We start from the raw sequence: 21,840 nt of genomic DNA, 5'->3' as shown, positions 1-21,840 counted from the left end.
AATTATGTCACCTTTAAGAACTTCAATAAAGATAAAGCTGTGTTTTGAAAAGTTGAGGAAAATCTCTTCCAACAGTTGGACAGTAACAGCTCTCGCACGGATTAATTCTGATTAATTCCCTTCTTCTGCTGCACCCAGAATATATTGGGAACACAAGGAGATTTTATAGGTCTTAATATAAGGTGTGCAAGGCAAGAATATATTAAAAAGACATTTTTATTTGAAATATAAAAAAGGTCTGTCTCATTTCATGGTGAACAGGAAGTAGCTCTTGGGAACTGCACTTCAACACTCCTGGTTCAGTTCAGATTTTCAGTTTTTTGTTATTCTGAACTGGAGATGATAGAATGTAGTAAAGATTCCTTAATAAAACTCCAGTAAAATAACCTTCATGTTTACTGCCGAATAACTGACCAGACTAGATACAAACTTCAGTGTCATTAATCATTATCTTAACTCGTAGGAACAACTTACTTATTTTTGTGGGAATTAAAGTCGTGGCCACAAGTTTTATTTTATTTTTTTCCCATGTCACCAGACAGGCTCTGTAATGTTGAGATGCTCTGTAGGATTTGTTTATACTGTGTGTACAGTTCATGTTAACTTGACTGACCAATATATAATTCTTCTTCTGCACTTAAACAAAACCTCCAGACATGATTTTCAAGAGAGTGCTTGAAATTTTTTTTTGCACTTTAAATATTAACTATGTTAAAATTCTGTCATTTTTGGGAAGATTATGTGCATCCATTTGAACTTTTTTGTAAAACTATTTTATAGCAAAAATAAAGTTTAATAAAAGTTGTAACTTTGACTACCACTACTTGAAAAATATGCTGCAAAAGGTGCCGCACCATAAAGTGCTGTAACTTTAGGCTGCAACAATCAATTAAAAAAAAAAAAATGAAAAAATGTTGCAACCTTCTTGAAGGACTGACTTTGGGCCAGATGGACAGAAAGTATTTTATTTTTTGCAATCATCGATGTCACCCCATAAGGTTGGCGCCCTGGGCAGCAAGCCATATTTTCTATATCCAAAGCTGCCACTTCAGATCAGAAGATACTTTCTTCCCAGGTCATAAAGTTGGTTGTAGAGGTCTACTGTTTTCTCACATGCTGACTTTTAATGTTGACTTAAATAAACATTGACACAATGATATTTATCTAAAGTTTTATTAATCTAATTTAAGACCTTGATGAGAAGCAGATGTTTTTTTTAATGATGTGATACTTAGGATCTGACAGAAAGTATCCAAAATTATGCCAGTACAATTATGAAATCCACTTTATAAAGCATCTGCTGTTGATCGAATAATTGAGAACATCTGTGTTGCAAAAACAGCCAAAAAAAGATCTTAAAGAAAGTCAGTACATGTTGTGCCTGCTTTATACTGTCGATTGTAAAACATATATTTTCATATGCTGAAGGTTTTATTTGCTTCTAATAAAGTAAAAAAAGAAGAAGCTATTTACATTTATTTTTTCTAATTAGTAATGATCTCTGTTGTCTGATTCTGTCAGCAATAAAATATCTGACGTGATCTTCAGTGTGGACCTATAATTTTCTCATGGTCTCCCACAGTCGGACCCGATGCTACTAATGCATACCGTTTTACCCGGACTGACCTCATCACTGTTAACAAAGATGGTAGAGGAGTGCACTCCACTGATCAGGAAGCCCTTTTATTAAATAATAATTGAGTTTCACAAGTTCAGCTGCATTGTTCCCCTAAAACTAAGTGTGTATTTGTAAAAGCACTTGGACATGATAGGTTCACAATAGGTTTTCTCATCCCCTCTTATGTGAAGGTATAATGAGAGCTTTGCACTTCTTTGAAGTACATAAAAACTTTGGTGCTTCTCTTCGATTTTAATGACCCAGAATAAATCTCGCAATGCTGAATAAATCACTACTGTACACAAAGAATCAATTGCTTCCACTTGGTTGTACCAAAATGCCCCACCTCCTGCTCTGAGGCTAATGAACGTAGCAGAGTCTGCTTTAGACAGGGTCATGGGACGAGCATTGGGTCAGCCGTGGGTCAGCCCTCCAGCTTTAACTGACTGAGGGAAACCCGTGGAGGAGAGGAGGGAACTGCTAGTGTTTGCCATTGTCTCGCAGAGACACCAAAGCAAAGTTTGTCCCGAAAAGGCCTTGCCCTGTCCATGACACGAGTCCCAGAGTTTACCCTTTGCTTACCTCTTCTGCCCTCTGTGTGCACCTTGCGCCTGTCGCAAGAAATCTCCAACAAGATCGACCATCTGCAGTTTTAAACCGAGAAGTCTGGACCTCAGCCTCCCTATTCCTTATTTATACAAACCTTTTCTTTCCATGTAATTGGAAGTGTCTGGAAACTAGCAGTGTTCATTAGTAAAGCATGGAGGTGGCATCATTAAGCACCGGGTCAAGAAAGCTGCCAGTTGGCTGCTTCCTCTATTGTTGCCCAGCTTCCCACTGTCACATGAAGATGGTTAACCTCTGCTTCTGAATCTGTTGGCCGGCTCATACTCGATGGCCTATAGGGACAAGCTCATTAGCACCAATAGCTGCTAACAAACAAGATCCCATTTATGCAACTCTGCAATCTACAATACATCTGAGTAGCAGACCCACAAGTTCAGAGAGGTTGTAGTTTTTTAACTCTTTTGTGGGGTGTTCACAACACAAAATGAGAATCTGAGATGGAAATGAATCCATTTCAGACCCTTATGCAGACCTTTTTGATAGCTTTTATGTTTTTCTAACATATTTGTATATTTCACCCTTCAATATTTGCATGGTAGAGGAACCACAATTGCCTCCAAATATCTAAAATCCATAAATACTTAAAACTCCTTTTAAGACACCTAAGCTGCCTCCTATAATAGTTGAAACACCAAATATACATGAACTGTTTTAGCGTTGATGTAGACGCTTTCCATTGTATACAGTCTTAACTACGGTACGTTTTTGAGGAATACAGCCAGTCAGTCTCAAGGGACATAAATGCTGCTCCTGGATTGGCACTTTAATGTCAAAAAGCATTGGACCTACATATTTCAGCTTCCACAGCTGCATTTCTTTCAATATTTGTACATTGAGGTCTGCGCAGTGGCACAGTTGATTGGAAAGAAGGTCCTGGGTTTGAATCCCAGCTTGGGGGTCTTTATGAATTGATTTTGCATGATCTCAACTCTCAGCTTTCTTTAACCTTAAAAGAACATGGTAGCATGACTTTTGTTTGTCAAGTTCAGACTGAGTAAAGAATAATAATTTCGTAACAATGTCTTTTGGACAGAGGATATCAAATTAAATAAGTTTGACCATGAAGCAGTCGGTATCAGTGTACCTAAAGAACCAGTTGACTTACATGTAAGTGTTTGGGGGTGACAGTTAAAAATGCTTTGCAGAAACAAGTACTTGCAAACCCCAGTGAACCGAAGCACATTGTAAAGAAAGCGGGGCAGTTATGAAGTCAGACAGAATATAATTACTTCAAGTTATTGCTTATAAATGTGGTTTCCAAGCTAGAAAATAATGGGAGATAATTGATATTTACATTTTGGAGAATAAACATTGATGCTTTATTTGTTGTGCCATTTGTACAGTTGAGGTCGAATACAATATAAAAGCCTACTACAGACTATATCATTTGTATAACGTCCTAACCCTAGAGTTACAATATGTATAAACTTTATTTTCACTACTGCTGTGACACTTCTTTCAGTTAGTGTAGAAGGTTTGAACTGCAGTGAAGTTTTGAGTTTTTCTACGATGTTACTTCTCAGTTTAAAATCTTTTTCCTTATTTGTGTCCCATCAGCATCTGAGCCCAACCTGAAGCGCCGTTCATGGCTAAAGCAGAAAGTGACGGAGCGTCGAAGCAGTCCTCTGCTCCGCAGGAAAGACGGGCCAATCACTACTGCCAAGAAGAGATCACTCGACAGAGCTGGTGAGACACAGTACAGTGCAAGAAATAGGCTTAAGTATTGCTCTAAAAATAACCATTGTGCTTCAAATTTCTGTGGATTTTTCACAAAAATTCATTTCTTCTTAACACTGTAAATACATTTTTAGTTTTTTTTTACAAAGCATGTTCCTTTCATGTTGACTTGACTGAACATCATTTCAACCGTGCACAGCCTTCAAATAATGATGTATTTGTAATATTTTGTAACTATTAATATTTATGAATCAGTTTCAGTATAGGAACACGTATGAGCTTCTGCAGTTACTTTGAGAAAACTTTCAGCACTGATGCTCTAATTTGAAACTGTGCTAACATTTAGAGGGATCTCAAAGCGCACTTAAAATGCAGGTCTCATCTCCCAACTTTGCATTTCTTTTTATTCTTTATAACCTTAGAAGACGATGTTGACACTTTTTGAACAGTTAATGCTCTGGTTTTGATTTAAAATGAGCAAAATGTCACACAAAAATAGCTGAACAGCTGCAAGAGTGCATACCATAGTGAAGAGAAGATAGGCCTGCTGATAATTGTGGCAACATAATCGCTTCCTGTGGTTAAAATAGAGAGGAAGAGCATTGCAGATGCAGTAATTCACTATACCTTGAGGATTTATGGGGAGAGAGGCAAGAGCAATTGAGAGAGCAGTAATACTGTTGACAGGACACATGACAGGTTCAGTTGTATGTCTGTGAGCCTCAACAAAAACGCACTTCCTGAATGAACATCATACAAGGGGGTTGGTATGTTTTATATCCTTTAGGAAATTGAAGAATATGTGAGATGGGATGGGCATTTCGTAGGTAGGGGCAGAGAAAACTGCTATAATTTCAATGGATGTCAGTGTTGCTTTTGTTTCAGGAGTTGACATGACAAATACTGTTAGGTTTTATGTATTCTAACACGTCCTCATGTTTCTACCAAAACAGGCAACACAAAGTTTTGGCTCATTTCCAAGAAACAAACAAGTGAAAAAAAATGAAACAAATATGGTTTTAATCCTAGTTGAGGAACAAAATCACAACCCACACATCACCATGCTGTAGCAAAGTAGGTTTTTTAGACTTTCCAACATAATTTTTCCTTTTATATATATATATTGAATATGTACATCAAGCGAAAAAAATGCATATTTGTGTTTCTGTTCGTTTATATATGTGTTTTGGTAAAGAAAAAATTTATTTAGATACAATCTTAAGGAGGAAAAATATATTTATTTCCACATAAAGCTAAAAATGCCTTTAAATCCAGATTTACTGTTCACTTCTGGCCATTGGAGGTTTTGTTTTGTTTTTTTTTTAAAAAGAAGTAAATTTTTTACTACTGTGATTAATGTTGTATCCATTTTTATGCAGGTCTTAAGTGCAAGTATGCAAACTGACTTTAATTATAAAAAAAAACAAAAAAAAACATGTTTGTATGAGGATTGTGAACAAACATGTCTCCTTAAGTTGTTTAATCTCAACAGGATGACAACTAAATACAATTCCCACTCATTCTTCAATTAACTCAACTCGTGATTAAAAAAAACGATAATTAAGCTCATATTTCACTGCTGCTTCCATTTAAATCTTTGCAGAAGAAACTTGCAGAAAAAAAATGTCTTCATGTTTGATAAAAGAGGCACTTTGTTTTGAAAGTCTTAAAATTCAGCTGCTTCCTGTATGGGAACACATGATGGAGAGCTGCAGCTACCAGTACTGTCTCACTTTCTCTTTGAATATCTCTATAAGGGGTGAAAAACACATTGGTTGTTGAACAAAACACAATTCTGTGAGATGGTTTTTAAAATGTTGGCTGGCACATGTCTTGCTAAAAAGTCTTAAAAGGTCTGAATCCTAGCCATAGATGCCACCGTGAATGTCAGTTTTTCTCATGATAACCAATTGCTAAACATTCCTGCATCTGTTAAGATACCAAAATAAGTTGATGCTGTATGTAAGTGATGTCACTGTAGTCATTATAAATTTATTATCTTTATTTATTGCTTTAAGAAGATGACGTGATGAGGAAAATTACTAAACAGTGATAACATTATTAAAGCTGAACAATCTCTGCAGATGGTCCACAGGGAAAATCTGTAATTAGATTTGCACTATCAGCATGATATCCAGTGACATATTGCATTAAATTGAATCTTCTTGTTCAAAAAAAAATCATGCAATGAATTATTTTCTTTGGCTTTAGCTTCTAAAAGTCATATAATTTTCTGGTAGAGTCATTAGTCAACAGTTAGCTGTTTGTCAGCATATTAATCCATTTCTGTTATCTGTTTCTGTGCTGTGTGTATTACAGACTCCGCATGCAACAGTGCGCCTGGCTCTGGCCCCAGTTCCCCCAACAACAGCTCCAGTAACATCCCCAGTGAAAACGGCATCCCAATCTCTACCAGCCCAGGAGAGGTAAACAGCATGGCTGCACACGTGTGCATCCCTCTGACTGCAGATACACATTTATTCCCGATTTATGCAATGCACAGACCATCGTCATAGTGACCACAGAGTCATTATAACCTTGGGTTATAATAAGATTAGATTTTTTATTTTTTTTACAAAGCCATTTATTTGTTCATCAAGTTTTATAATATTTCTTTTAAATCCTCTTTTGTTTGCCTTAGTGATTATCTTCATAATAATTTTCTTTTTTAACAACAGTTTTTGAATGAGCTTTCAGTCTTAATGTCTCCTGCTAGGTTTTTTCACATTTTCTTTTCAGCATAGCCATCGATTCTGGTATCAGTTTTAAATAGAAAATAAAGAAGTGATTCAGTTTGCCCATTCACACATTGAAACACTAGGTCTACGACCTTTATTTGATTTTTATAGAAATTGCTTCACAGAAATTGGTGTTTATTGACAAGCAGGAAATGGGACTTTTCACTTTCACTGCATTAAGTGAACATGACAAAAAAAAAAACATTCAGAATTTTTGATATTTGACTGGCAAATAACCAGTGACCTCTCAGGGATGTAATTAAAGCGTAATTTCTGAACTCTGTACAAAAGCTTTTCTTCACGTCTCTGGAAGAAAAAAAACTTGTCTGTTAGAGGAAAGAAAAATAAAGCAACCTCTGGTTTTGCTTTTATGTTTTAGAACTGTAGAAAACAAAAGTCAGTGTAACTATCTGTGATAAAGGTTTCTGTTAACAGATTGTTTTGGTTTGTACTGTGCTCAGGCCTCTTTGATTCAGAGGCTGGCTACCAGGGATGGTTCACTCAGCCATTTGTCTCTCTACACCTCACCTTCTCTGCCCAACATCACTTTAGGACTGCCTGCCTCTGGCCCTGCAAACTCTGTGAGTACACAAACTAACCAGCATTAATAACCCACACTGTCCTGATTGTTACTTTAAGGAATAAATTTAAAAACACAGGAAACAGATTTAGTTTGTTACAGAATTAACGGTTGCTGAAACAGTCGCTGAGTTGTATTTTTGGCAAGTGGGTGTACAGTATATCAGATTTTTGGCATTGCCATCTCTCTCCATCTCTCTGCCCACATGTCACTTTTTGACCGTTCTCCCACTCCGACTGTCTGCCTCCCTCTTTTCTTCTCTGTCTTCTCGTGTCTTTCCGTCTCCATCTCTTTTGTAGGTGGTATCGGGACACCAAGATGGCGAGACTCATCTGGCGCTGCCAGCGTTACAGCCGGGCATTCCATTGGCCTCGGCTTTTCTGCCCACCTCCCACCTGCCGTCTTACTTGGCCTCGTCGGCGTTGGACAGGGACGGGCCTGGAGGGGGCGCAGCTGGTCACAACCCCCTCCTTCAACACATGGTGCTAATGGAGCAGAGCCACGGCTCAATGGGTCAGCAGCCACCACAACATTTATATAAACCTTCTTATTTTCATCTTAAAATCTCAGCTTTTTTCTCATTAGTATGTTTCTGTTTATTTCCTTCCTATAAATAGGAAAGAATTGGAACGATCATTGAAAAGTCACATATTTTGGATGTTTATTGTTGTAAAAATGTAAAATTCAGTTTCACAGAGAAAATAATTGTGATATTAGGACAATTAAAAACTGAAGTTTTAAGGAAGCTTATTTTACTCTCTTGGTTCTGTTGGATCTTCTTGATAATACTCCATAGATTCTTAAATTTTGCCAGCAGAGATTTTGAAACAGATTTGCTTCAAATTTTTCTCAAGGCAGTTGATTATATGCTTTTTTGTTCATCCACTTAACTTCCCATTGTTCTGGAAAACAGCCAACTTCTTTACTAATGAACGTTTGTGACTTATCCTTCTTCATTGGTTTATTGATATTTTGTTCTGTTCTTATTTTGTGTGAAACAATTTTTTAGTTTTTAAGCCAAAAGCATCAAAACTGTTATATAGACACACTTAAAACTTATGAATTTGAGAGAAGTGAACTTACTTATAAAATGTAAAATTTTTAAATTTATTTACTAAACTTTGATGATGATATTTTAAAATATTAAGAATCACTTTTACAGTTTAAATTCAAGTATGTTTGGTTGTTGCCTCTTTTTTTTTTTTTTCCTCCCCTCCAGGGGGTCTTTTTTGTGGGCTCTAGTGTCCCTTATTTGAAATTAGTGCCGACAGGAAAGGGGAAAAAAAGGGGGGAAGGCATGCGGTAAATGTTCCGGTTCCGGGAATCGAACCCGCGACGGCTGCGTCGAGGACTCAAGGCCTCCAAACGTGGGTCACGCTAACCCCTACGCCACCACAGCACGCCCGGTGGTTGCCTGTTTTATGAGCTTTAGTCCATCTGTAAGCTTGCAAAATAAAATTCAATGCAGCTCAGCAATAAGAGTATTTCTTTGTTTTTCCACAGTCGGTCTGGGTGGCCTGCCTCTCCCGTCTCCCACCGTCTCCAAGCTGGTACGGGGCCACCGTCCCCTGGGAAGGACCCAGTCGGCCCCTCTGCCTCAGCAGCCTTGCGGACAGGCGCAGGCCCTGCAGCAGCTGGTGGTCCAGCAGCAGCATCAGCAGTTCCTGGAAAAGCACAAGCAACTGTTCCAACAGCAGCAGCAACAGCAGCACATCATCAATAAGGTATCTCACCATGTCCAATGCGCACTTTCTCAAAAAAAGCAATCACACACCTGTCTCAGACCGAAAAGGCAGCAAGTTATAGTGGTGCAAATAGGAAATATCTCAAACCACATATAATGTCTGTGTTTACAGACTAGTTTTCCAGACTGTATGAGGAAAAAGAAACCTGAATGAAATGAAAAACTCTGTCTCCTCTGAAGCAGCATTTGAATAGAATCGACTGGAGACTTCTGCACAGTACTTCATGTGCAAGTGCATTTGAATCACCTGCAAATGATTCAGTTAATGTGCTTGAGTCTCGTCTGCCGTCCGCAAGCCGGATGAATCAGCCATCAATCAGCAAGTCTTTAGTCTTATTTTTTATTTTTTGTGTGCTCGTGTCCCTGCTTCCTACCGTTGCCGTGGCAACCAGGCGTGCGAGGTGGAGGGAAGCCGCAACCATTTAAGGTCAAACAGGAAGTATGACTCACTGCATTGCTGTGGAAGTCTGTGTTTGTGCGATCTGAGAGAGATGCAGCGTGACGGGAGGAGATGCTTGTTTGTGGTGCAGATGCGTTTGTGTGTGTGTGTCTGAAGTTCCTCAAGGAATAAAGTCCATTGCTTTGTGTTCTCTGGTTGCACGTTGCTCCCTGCGCTTCCACACTCAATGTTAATTAAGTGAAGCTCAAGTACAATTTAAGGTTGTTTTTACGCTAGATTAAAAGTTGCTCGTGTTGTTTCCCAAGCAGTTTATTTTCTTACTTGCAAAAATCAAACTTCAGTGTCTGATTTAAGTCTTCTTTAAACTTCTCCAAAACTTACTTCCTCTGTTCCTTGGTCTTTGTGATGCTCTTTGTTAATTTTGTCCTCTGGAGACTTCTATTTACTAATTAGGCCTCTTCTGGTTTTATTTAGGGGCACCAGAGTAAACAGGAGTAAATTTCAGATTTTTTAATAATTTTATTACTGTGGAGAATGTGAATATCCTCTCTTCACATTTGTGAACTGTTTATTGTGTGTCTATCTCTTAAAATCCCTGTAAAATGCAAAATAATTGTATAAGACAAAATGCAAAAAAGTTCAAGGAGTGTGAATACTTTTGCAAAGCGCTGTATTCAAGCTAAGTCTTGTGTGTATTGCCAGTTGGAGTTATTCTAAAACAATAATTTAACTTTTGCCTTATTGAAAGTCATCTGCATGGCAGCTTTTTTTGTTGATTACTTTGAAACGGTTGAAAATGTTTTCATGGAGGGAGGTTTGCAAAATCCTTAAACCGTGATTTATAATCATAGCATTTTTTAAGTGCATACTTAAATTTTACTGTCCATGTGTGAAGTGGAATCCCTTCCTTTATTCTGTGTGACGGTTTGACGCAGATGAGTGTTCATTAGATTTTTACGACAGGCATTCATTTGGATACCAACCTCAAATGTCTGACCATAATTTAGTCCAGAGTAGATTATGCCATGTTTGCTTTCCATCTGTTGGAGTGAACGCGTATGCCTTTGTTCTGGATGCAACAAGGGTTTATGTTTCGGTTCTTTCGTAAATAATTACTGCTGTGATATAATTCACACACATCAAAAGTTTATGTTAAAAGGAAGTTGTTGAGCAAACAAAAACCACTCTAGCTCAACAGAATGGGCAAAATATAAATGAGTCAAAAAATATATGACTTATTTTATTATTATTATTTTCTGTTAATATTTCAGATCATGGTATAACTGCACAGAGTTTAAAGTTATATGCTGCTTCTTTTTTGCTAACTATTCTCCCATATTGTGTAACATGTTTAAACAACAACCAACCTTTATTTTTATTTGGATTTTTTGCGTTTCTCATTAAACATGACACTAGAATGTCATATTATAGCTCTGTAACAAGATAGTTTTTAAAAATCATATATTGTCTACTATCACATTAAACCAAATGTTTCTTTGCATAATTTAGTATATGAGTAAAATAAATAAATAAATTAATAATAATAATAATAATAATAATAATAATAATAATAATAATAATAATAATAATAATAATAATAATAATTTTATTAATTATTCTGGTATGAACATCATTGTAATCTCACTGACTCATTTTTTTGTTAATAAACAATTCAATGTTCATACTAGAATATTTCTTATAAGAACTGGAATTATCACAGTCATAAAAATTGCACTATTTTGATAATTTACTGTTAACCTTGGATTATGTTTTCAAATATTGTGTGTTATTTTCAGCCAACACAGAAGTCAAACATGGTACTCTCTGTATCATATTTTTAAAATTTATCCCTTATTCTCAAATGCTATTTTGGAGATGATTATTAAATATCTAATTGAGATCACATTACTTCTGGGGATAAATTGTATGTTAAAGTTCTACACATAGTCTCGCTTACTTTAGAGTAATGACCTTAGATTATAAACAAGAAACTTTAGATCAGATGCAAACAATATTTTTCTCTTGATTGACACTTTTTCTGTATTTTTTTACTTTTGCAAAAAAAATCAAAAAATCCACAGATGACAGAAATGAAGTACTTGGAGAACTTGTATTTCCTACTTAATTATTTAAGCTAACTATGGCTGAATACTTTCTTGCTAGTAAAATTTTGTTTGTTCATTTAGAACCAGAGTAATAAGAATGTGAATTCAACCAGTTTTACAAACAGGTTGAATTCATATGCAGCTGCTTTGAATCAAATTTTAATTATTCAAATTAATTTCAACGGTGTGGTCGCTGCTGGATTTGCTTTGCACTGGAATTACAAACTGTTTCATGTTAGCATGTTACTGCTACTTTCATTGTATTTCACAGAACCTAAAGCAAACCTTATGTGCAACCTCTTTGCTGGCTGGGCCACATTTTAGTCAAGCCAGCAATAAAAAAGGGTGTGGGAGTTAGAGGGAGTGAGTTGGGGGACTGAAGCAATCAATCCTGGAAAAACTCCAACACGAACTTGCTTTCCACTCTTAATTACATGAAAGGGCTAAGGCAATACCGTGATATAGTCAAGTGATATTGATGTGCAAGTACAGGCCTGTTAGGGAGATGGATACATTGAGTCAACAAGTGTCAAGTGTTTGTGTATAAAATCACCTTCTCTTTCCGCTGCATGCTGTCCTCGTCTTCCAGCTTACTTAACAGGCTTATTTAACGCCTGCCCCTTTATTCTTCATACCCCAGCAATTATTTTTTGTCCAGTAGAAAAAAAAGAAAAAACTGGAGTAGAAAGAGGGAAAGAGAGCAGAACATGAAAGAAAAGAAGATTGAGAATCAGTGCAGCAGGACTGGTTGAGTGTTTTGAGTTTGTTTGGAGAAGAGGGACTGGGATGAGGCAAGAGCCTGTTCTCTGACGTCAATAGACTGTTCCCTGGGCAGCATGCCAGCCAAGTGTGTGTGTGTGGGTGTTTGGGTGGATGTGTGTGTGATCCCTGCACACAAACTGGTCCAGTCCAATCATGACCTGCACATCAAGGTTGAGTTCTCTGACGACAGCGACGGGGACAGCTGCCACAACAAGATTACAAGAGTCACCCCTCCGCAGTTCCTGTGGTCTCCCTGCGTCTCTCCCTCGTGCCCCTTAGCTCAGTTTTTCTGGGTTCAAACAAGGTGACCTTAAAAATGAAATTACAAGCAGGCAGATGGATTCTGTCACAGGGCTCAGAATAAACAGTTGATGTGGACCAAATACACATTTGCCTTTAATTACTTCTTAGGAGTCTTTCCTTGTATATTATGTCTTTTTGGAGGATGTGTTGAGCACGTCCTTAAATGTTTCATATAAACAGAGTGTGAAGTATGTAACTGCTAAGATTCTTGAATCTGCTGCATAAGCTACACCCTGTTCTAGTTTTCCCAACTTTACCTTCTGGGAGTTCACCATATTCTGACTCTAGTATGCTCTCTAGTGGACTCTTGCAGTAAAAGGTGAAGCACACACAGAGAGGTTTACAAGCAGGCTGTCGATCGAACCCGTGTCCATGAATCTGGGGGTATAACGGAAGTATATTTCTGGGTCTGGGGTTCAGAGTACAGATCAGGTTTATCTCTGTCTGGTTAATGTTAGTTTTATGTTTATTTAAACTCAAGGTCTCTTGCGTTGTTTTTGAGCTTAACCTCATTGATCAGTTATTTTTGGAATGAAAGATTACTCTTGGACACAATGTTGTTGAATATATTTTATTCATGCAGTTTTATTTCAGAAATCCACTTTTTAAAGGTTTTTATAACAACAAAATTTTCTAATGTAGCCCATCAGATTTTGGTGGGATTTTTTTCCGTCCAGGTGCAGGTTTAGTTCAGGTGGCTTTAGAGGGGCAGTATTATGTCAAAGCGACTTTTTTTTTTTAGCTTTTCATCATGTTATAATGTACCTGTAGTATTGTTTTGATTCTTTTTTTGCATTCCTTTGATCTCTTGTGGCAACCAATCAGCTGTGCAAAATGCCTGGAGGCACGAGCGCTCCCTTCAAAGATGAAATTCCTCCAATGCAGTTTGCAAACCTCCCAGCCTCCGACTCACAGAGCACCCTTTTCCCGCGACTCTCCCACTCAGGTCCTTCAGACTAACCAGCATCAAATGTCAAACATCTGGTGGAACTGCACATCTGCTGAGCTTATTATACAAGCAACTTCTCAGTGTAATGGTGGTAAAAGCATTGTTAAAGGCTTAACAGAGGAGCCATGTTGTGATGACTTCCTGAAGATGGAGTTTCAGAAAGGATAAGAGTTTCTTAAGGAGACAGAGACTCAATTTGAAAGAGTAACATAGTTACTTGATTATGCCATTAAAGGCACTATGTGGTTGGAAAACACATATAACACTGCCCCTTTAAAATTCAAACTTCATCCAAACTTCTCCTCGTTCTCCAGATCATGTCCAAGCCTGGCGATCAGGTGTCAGCTGCCAGCTCTGGAGCCTCTGTGCCGGGTAGGCAGCATCAGAGTCACCCAGAGGAGACAGAAGAGGAACTCAGGGAGCACCAGGGACTGACCTCATCCTCATCGTCATCATCCACTTCGTCTGGGCCAGAAACAGGGTTGATACGGGGTCTGGTCATCAAGCAGGAACCACCAGACCTCCAAGAGCAAGAAGAGAGGGAACAACGGGACCAGAGAGAGAGACAGGCTGAGCAGGACTTCATGTTCAAACAAGTAAGATGGAAAACTAAAGAAGACAGAACATCAAAAATCATTTAAAATGTTTCTGTCTGAATTTATTTGAAAGCGATCATAGTTTAAAGTAGTCAGTGTCTCATTATATGAAGCATATGAAGCATCCCTTTTAGTTGCAAAAGGGATGACTTAGATAGGATAATGAATATTTGGTTTTGTTTGTAGATTCAGAGTTTGATTCAATAGTTGTTTGATTTGGCTGGATCCCTCAGGGCCACAAAAAGTGACAAACAAAAATTTCTTCTTTGCATATAAATAAATAAAACTTCCCCCACCTTGCTCTCGTAAAGGCCATGGAGGAGCTATTGCAGCTATAAGATGCATTAATTTAGGTTTTTCTCTTATATTTCAAGAATTACTAAAATAAAGCTGCATCTGTTGAGCTCCAGAGTTCCTCTTTAATTCTTCCACCAACTTTTAATTGTATCATTCATCTCACCCAAACAAGCGATGGCGTGAAAATTCTTTAGAGCTTGTGAACATGGTGGCTGATTTTATTATGGAAAACCTCACCGATATTAGCAAGGCACATTCCATCTGCTGAGATTTTTTATTGCTTTTTACCATACTTTTAGCAACATTAATTTTGTTTAAGTGCACAGAAACAACTAATTATGCATGCCGGATAAGTAAAATAGTAAAATTACCCCACACTCCTCTTAGGTTGGTCTTATACTTAAGCAAGTTTGAAATATAAATGCTCACCACCCACACAAATACTTTTTTACCCAACCATTAAGGTTTCCCGCTCAGCATTATTTGTTCTCGGATCTCTCCAACGTACGCTTCTAATCTCCGTATTACTCTGTCTATTTGTGACCACGTTCCCAGGCAATCAGGACAGGGTGTCCTCATCGGTCCAGCCCATCCCTGTTTCTGCTCAGCCAAATTCAATCAGGCACTCCTCTCACTGTCACCATGGCGCCCGTAGAGTAGTGCAGGCAGACACACCCATCAGTGCGATGCAGCACTTAGACTCAGTAAGAGCAAAAAATGGGAACTAAAATGTTTACATGAGGTGAATCTTGATACTTTTTAAACACTTTGATCCAAAGCTGTCAAATAATGTCAGAAGAAATGTTGAATGTTTGATCGATGGTAACTTAATGCAATTTCTTTGGTATGCATTCACACTCTCAGTGAAAATGGACATAGATTTTGCTTGTATGCAAAACCAAAAACTTATTTTGTGAACAAAATATAAAAAATAAAAAATGAAATCCACGTTTTCTGTGCAATATTACATTTAGAAAGTGGAAGTATTTGGTGCCATCTTCTGGTATCAGAAAAGTATTGCAGCCCAGCTGTTCAGAGGCTTAACAGAGTGTGTTTGTGTGTGAGAGCAGCAGGCGATGCTGTTGGAGCAGCAGCGGATCCAGCAGCTGCGGAGCTACCGAGCCTCCATGGAAGCGTCTGGGTTACCGGTCAGCCTTGCTGCTCACCGCCCTCTGTCCCGGACGCAGTCATCCCCAGCCTCCGCTTCCTTCCCCATTGTCGTCTCGGAGCCTCCAGTGAAGCACCGATTCACCACAGGTTAGTACAACACAAATGAAAAATAATGTGTTTACCTTCAAGTGTGCAGAAACACAAAAGATTTTTTATCTTCCAAGTCAACAACAACCACCTCTGTGGAAAAATTAAAGAAAATTCATGTCGACAAATTTGTGCCGTTGTCAGACCATGCAATCCTCAGAGAAATGGCAAAACATCTGTAAGCCCCAGCTAGCCTGTTAAATATTACATTTTGTTTTAGAACCAAACTAAAATCTGGCTGCATCCAAAACATCACTGTATTCATGTTTTAATATATTCTATTGTTGTGTTTTAATCCCTTTGCTTCATGTGTATGATTGATCCTCTCACTGATGTGAGAATGACTGAAACAGTACAATTGAAGTTATTGCTACACATATTGAATCTGTTTTGTGTTTTTGTAAACTTAAGGCTCAGATTAGATTTTCTCAGAACCTTTTAAACCCAGAAGATATATTGTCTTCTGATAAGTATTACTTCATTGATGTCATTAATGGAGAGCATTTTACGGTTTTGATCTGTCTCCCAGGTCTAGTGTATGACTCCTTGATGCAGAAACATCAGTGTATCTGCGGCAACGCCACTATTCATCCTGAGCATGCCGGCCGTATTCAGAGTATCTGGTCCCGGCTGCAGGAAACAGGCCTGAGGGCTCAGTGTGAGGTGAGGCCACACTTACGTTCAGCAAAATGACCAATATGTTATTACATAAGCAAAGAAATTTTAAAATATCCTAAAAAAGCTATAGCTTTGTTGTTATCTAATTTGGTTTCCATCTGAATTGATATCAAAATCGATGTTTTGGTTTAAATCGGTGGTTCAAGCCCAAAATGGTCAAAGTGATCAAAATATGATAAAAAAAAAACCTGAATGAATGAAATAAATCTTAAAAATTGCTGTTAATTTATTTATTAAAAATTTGGAATCTTACTTTAATCTGGGAAAAAAATGTTCAGCCATTTTTCAGTTTGATCAATTTTGGCATTTCTGTGTTCAAATCTGGATTAAAATTAGTTTTCGGAATGATTAAAAACTGATTCAGTTAGGAGAAGTGGGTCTAATTTTGTCCTGAAAACCTAGAAAAGTGTTTAAATATTCTAAATGTGAACTCCTCCTTCAAATTATTGAGTTTAGTTACTTAAAACTGATGTTCTTAATTAGCCTGTTTTTTGTTATTTTACAACTTAATATATGTATGTATTTTACCATTGAAATATTAATACATTTTTAAGTTATTTGTTTCTTTGTGTATCTGAATAGAACTGTATAAAAATTAATTTGTAACCCTGAACAAAACTAATCACGTTCATAATGTTTTTTTTCTTGTTGTTTTTAAAAGTCATGTTAATGATCAAACAGACAAAAAAATTAAAGCTAAAGGTCAAAATTATTTCTTGCGCCTCAGATTTTACTTTGCTGTTGTGTTTTTTTGCCAGTAGAGGGCAGTGCTAATCTGGTTATCTGACATTTGTCTTTAATCAGACTACCTCAACTTGAACACTTTGAAGTTAAGGTTGTAATCATATCTCTCTGAGTGCCTCATACAATTTAGTCTTCATATATCTATACATATTTGGTTAATTGAAGGAATTGAAGCTGCAGTGATTTGCTTCCTGTCAAAAATCAGAGGCTCTGTGTTCAAACTCGATTCCTCCTTTGGTTTTAGTGTATCCGTGGAAGGAAGGCGTCACAGGAGGAGCTGCAGACGATCCACTCTGAGGCCCACGTCCAGCTGTACGGAACCAACCCGCTGAGACAGAAACTAGACTGTAAGACATGCATCCTGACCAGTGCATCCAAACTGACCCACATGCTGTGCCTGAACCTGCAGATTTAACCTTTAATTAGTCCACTTACTGGTTAAGTTGTCTCTAAAACAAAACGATTTCTCGTCATTGTATTTAAATATAACATTTATTTTATAAACAGTCAACCATCATGTCCTGTGACTTTATCACATAGATAATTTTATACCTCCACTTGTAATTGTTATTAATCTGTGACATCTGCTAAAGGAATCTATTTTAATGCTTAAACCGTTCAGAAGGATCTGTGATGCTGTGGACCTGTTTCTCTTCCAAATGTCTTAAGGGATCATGATCTCAAAAATATCAGGTCACTTTAAGTAGTTGTCTTTCTGATTCTATAAAAAGAATTATTGTTCATCACTGGGTCTTTTACTGGGCTTTTCAGAAGAAGAATAAATATAAATATCTTTATAAATCACTTCAGAAATTCTGGAATGACACAAAATCCCTCGTTTTCTGTTGTCATCTCAGCCCGCAAACTTAAATCATGTAGAAAACCTGCAGAGTGAGATGCATAGAGGAGAAGACCAAGGCTCTGGATGATCTAGATGTTACATTTTTTTGCCCGCTGGCTTTAAATTAGATGTCAGCTTCTTAAGTGTAAGTTAATGGATTCTTCATTAAAAATTAATTTAATTTTATGCGCCATTATTATTAGTGTCAATAAGTGTGGAAAAGGTGATTTCCAGAAATACTGACATACAGAATCAGGGTTGTTGAAAGAAACTGTCGTCCTTCCAAATGTTTCTTTGGAGTACAAGTAAATTAGCGGGCTAATCTTTGTTTATTGACCTTCAGTGGCAGAACAGAACCCGTTCTGGCCTTCTCCCTGAGGAGTCCGTTGATTGTGAGGTCAAGGAGATCTTTTTTTCTTGTCCTGTTCAAATTAAAGCATCCCCCCTTGTGTACTCTTGCTGTTAGATAAGGTCAGAAAGTCAAATGTGAAGTTTTAGCAGGTCATGTGCTCATTTGGGCCTTCGTGGCCCCAAAGTTTTTCCTTTCACCTGCTGACCTTTTACCCCCGTCTCATTTCTTAAATCTATTTCTTCTCCTTCAGGTTCTGTGAATCCCATGTTTGTGAGGTTACCATGTGGAGGCATTGGGGTAGGTGACTCATTTTTGCTGGTAAAAAATAGATTTTACAAACATTTGTTGTCTAGTTAAAGCATTGTTAACTTATGTGGTTGATGTTTCTTGAAAACCTGAGTTTTCATAAGCTATGCTGCTTGACTTAGAAGAAAAGCTGTCATGTTTGTAGACATGTAATCATCTAATCGGCAATTAGATTGACTTGTTTGACTTAGATGGCAGTAGTTTCAGTATCGTAGCAATATTACTGAAACAACTGAGCGGCGCTTGCCCACGCTCTCCGTATTGGCCCACGGATTCAGAAATGCTCCCATTTCTCTCTCTCTCTCACACACACACACACACAGAAACACACACACAAAACCACCGCCCCTCAAGGAGTAGAGGCAAACAAAAGCTGTTGCTTGCCTTTCCGCTGCGCTTACAATTATAACCAGATGTTCATAAGTCTTTGTGTGTGTGCTGGTGGAGGCGGTGATTGTGTTTTTCTGGATGCTTGTGTGCTCTCCTGGTGATCTTGGTGCCCATTTACATCTCTGAGAGCTCACTTCCAAACCCAATGTAATCACAGCTAGGTATTTGCTGGTGTTTTTCACACGGTTAATAATTTTAAGCCCAATCAAGCCTGAACGTACCTCCAGGTTATCTCTGCCTAAATTTCACTTCCTCTCAACTTTGGGAGGAAAAAGGGAGCTGGAGTGCTGTGCAGATCTGCTCTTTATAATGGCAAATGGGACCAAATTGTTGTCTTCCTGTTATACACGTTATACAAGTTATACACACAAATACACACATGCTTACAGAGGAAGGAGGGGGTGTCTGACATTAGACTGTCAGCTTGTGGAGGTTCTTCGTTTTATTATTCCAGCACATTCCCTTTCTTTCATGGCTCTGACAAATCTTCCCATTTCAGTTTTTTTTCTGCTATTATTCTCTTAATTCCCCTGCTGAAGGCAACATCAACATGAGAAACAATAAATTGACTGCATCATTCAGCTTCAGTACAGCATCATTACACTGATTTGTGTTTTAAATTCACTTCCCCTTTTATTCACTTTGTTTTTCACTCTGTCTTTGTCTGGACTAATAACACACACAGTCATCCTGCTTCCAAAGGCTTGAAGAGGGAAACTACGAGTCAGGTGCTGCTGTTCGAATGCATGTGAATAATTGGTCGTCATCAGTTCAGAGCAACTCTATAAATGCAGAAGTTTTGGTATTTTTCTGCTCTGAAGCTTACAGTTGAGGGTGGACACGATGCCAAGAGGGAAAGATATCAATCTGGAAATGCTTAGGAGGTTATTTCCAAATTCAGTTGCCAGGAAGGACATAACAACACATCCAACTCATGACAAGAGATCGATATGGAGTTTGTGTGAAGTAGATAAAATGGAAAACCAGGAATCCAAATATTTTCCTCAACATAAAAGTTTCACAAGTAACAAATCACCAATAACAAATCACTCCCAATTTCTGTTCAGTGGAGAATTATCCAGTTCAAGTTTCAATGGTGTAGGTATTGTTGATTTTGCACCATAAGGTATCAAAAACTGACCCAACTTTTTTGACATGAGTTAAAAAGCTTTTTAATTTAGCCCCAATAGTGCAACACTAAGAGAAATGCATAGAATTGACACATAGAGTATAATTATCAGAACAATGTCTGGACAATCTTAATTGACAATGTAATGGATCAATAGGCTACTTCTTTGGGACTGGAACCACCTTATGGACTAACCCATTAATGTGATTTTGTCATTGAACGGTATCAATCTTATCCTCATTTGTTGAGGATAAGATTGAATTTAATACCTTTTATCCCCAGAACTACACTCTTGAGTGACCATGTTTTGACCAGCTCCGTTCTTCTTAATGAAAAGAATCACCAGGCTCCCATCTTCCTTACATAAATGAATCAACAAAGTTTTTATATTTTAATGACACAAAACACAGCATATCAGCGCAAGCAGCCTATCTAAATTGCCAAGTTGGTGTTGAAGTGCTATTGCTTTGGGTTTATGTCGCAGCCACAAGACCTCTGCTCCTGGCAATTATTGAGTCGACCAAAGATTCTAGACTCAAATGAGATTTCATCTTTCAAAGAGCTAAAGCTTTACTGCTTTGGAGTCATGAAGACAATGCCACAATAATGTATGAACAACAGTTGACCAAAATTAATCTTCAACAATTTAGGAGCTGACATTGCAGTTGAAGGCCTTTAAACTTAACTAGCTTTTCTCATGGGCATAATGTTTTATTCTCTTTTGCATCCATTAGATTTTCCCCAGCAGTTCCAATCTCTCACTTCTTTTTGTTTTTGTTTCTTTAGACTTCAGTAAATGCTTAGCAGTTTTATTTCATGATGGAGTCTTTCTTGGCTCTTGCTGGGGATGTTATTATGGAGCAATCATCCACACTTGATGAGTCCCATCAATGGAGAAAGGAGGAAAGACGGACCAACTGGCTTGAACGCTGTCCGCTGATCGGCTGTTGGACTAAGTAGTTGAATAAACGGAAAATATTCATGTTCAGCTACATCTATCAACTGACAGGTTTAAACTAACATAGTGAGTTTAGAAGAGCTTACATTGGTTGGTCTTCCCAGATCTCTTCCTTCAGCCACTCTGCACATGTGTGACACAAAGACCTTCTGGTTTCTTCTGTTCCTCTGCCAGCTTCTTCATTCTGTGTTTATCATGCGCTCCATCTGCCCGCAGTATCTGCCATGACTGATGGAGGGAGTATATATTATCCTCTGTGCAGCCCTGTGTACAATCAATCACCAAACGCATTGTGCTCCACTTGGCTTGAAAAGCGAGCGTGTGTACATGCTTGCGTATGGGGGCTGAGGGCCAGACGTGCCTCAGCATTAATCAGCCCTGACCTCTGCATGGTGAATCTGAGGCTCAGCATCCTCCAACACAAACACACAAACGTGCTGCACGAACAATCAAGCTGGGAGACTTTTTTTTTTCTTTCCGACCATAAAAACAAAAACAAAATAAATTTTTCATTATTTAACAACAGCTCTTATAATTACGCTCTCTATACAGTTGTAGTAAATGACGATGCCAGGCACACTGTAAATTAAGGACAATGTCTCTTATAGCAGTAACAGACAGACTTATTTTGTTATTAGCTCACTGTGCAATGTTACATTATGACTACAAGTTATGACCTTCAATTAAAACTCTGCAAGTGCCTGAATAAGCTTCTAAATATATGTTTATGAGCATATTGTTCATTGTATTCTCCCAATAAATGCTTGTTCCAGTTTCTCCAGAGCAGAC

The 21,840-nt window shown here is 37.9% G+C and overlaps 1 protein-coding gene across 3 annotated transcripts in view; it reads left to right on the top strand.

The window, feature by feature from the left end:
* Positions 1-21,840, top strand: part of hdac4 (histone deacetylase 4) — a 120,935-nt gene that overhangs the window by 72,182 nt on the left and 26,913 nt on the right. For all 3 annotated transcript variants that reach the window (XM_044132333.1, XM_044132334.1, XM_044132335.1), the window contains 10 exons: positions 3,803-3,931; positions 6,242-6,348; positions 7,122-7,241; positions 7,540-7,753; positions 8,744-8,964; positions 13,818-14,099; positions 15,467-15,653; positions 16,183-16,316; positions 17,320-17,422; positions 18,519-18,565. In XM_044132333.1, coding sequence (XP_043988268.1) covers positions 3,803-3,931; positions 6,242-6,348; positions 7,122-7,241; positions 7,540-7,753; positions 8,744-8,964; positions 13,818-14,099; positions 15,467-15,653; positions 16,183-16,316; positions 17,320-17,422; positions 18,519-18,565 — 1,544 coding nt within the window. The remainder of the gene's footprint in view (positions 1-3,802; positions 3,932-6,241; positions 6,349-7,121; positions 7,242-7,539; positions 7,754-8,743; positions 8,965-13,817; positions 14,100-15,466; positions 15,654-16,182; positions 16,317-17,319; positions 17,423-18,518; positions 18,566-21,840) is intronic.

Source organism: Gambusia affinis, linkage group LG11 (assembly GCF_019740435.1).
Source record: "Gambusia affinis linkage group LG11, SWU_Gaff_1.0, whole genome shotgun sequence".
NCBI classification, from domain to species: Eukaryota; Metazoa; Chordata; class Actinopteri; order Cyprinodontiformes; family Poeciliidae; genus Gambusia; species Gambusia affinis.
This window is presented reverse-complemented; position numbering and strand designations above follow the sequence as displayed.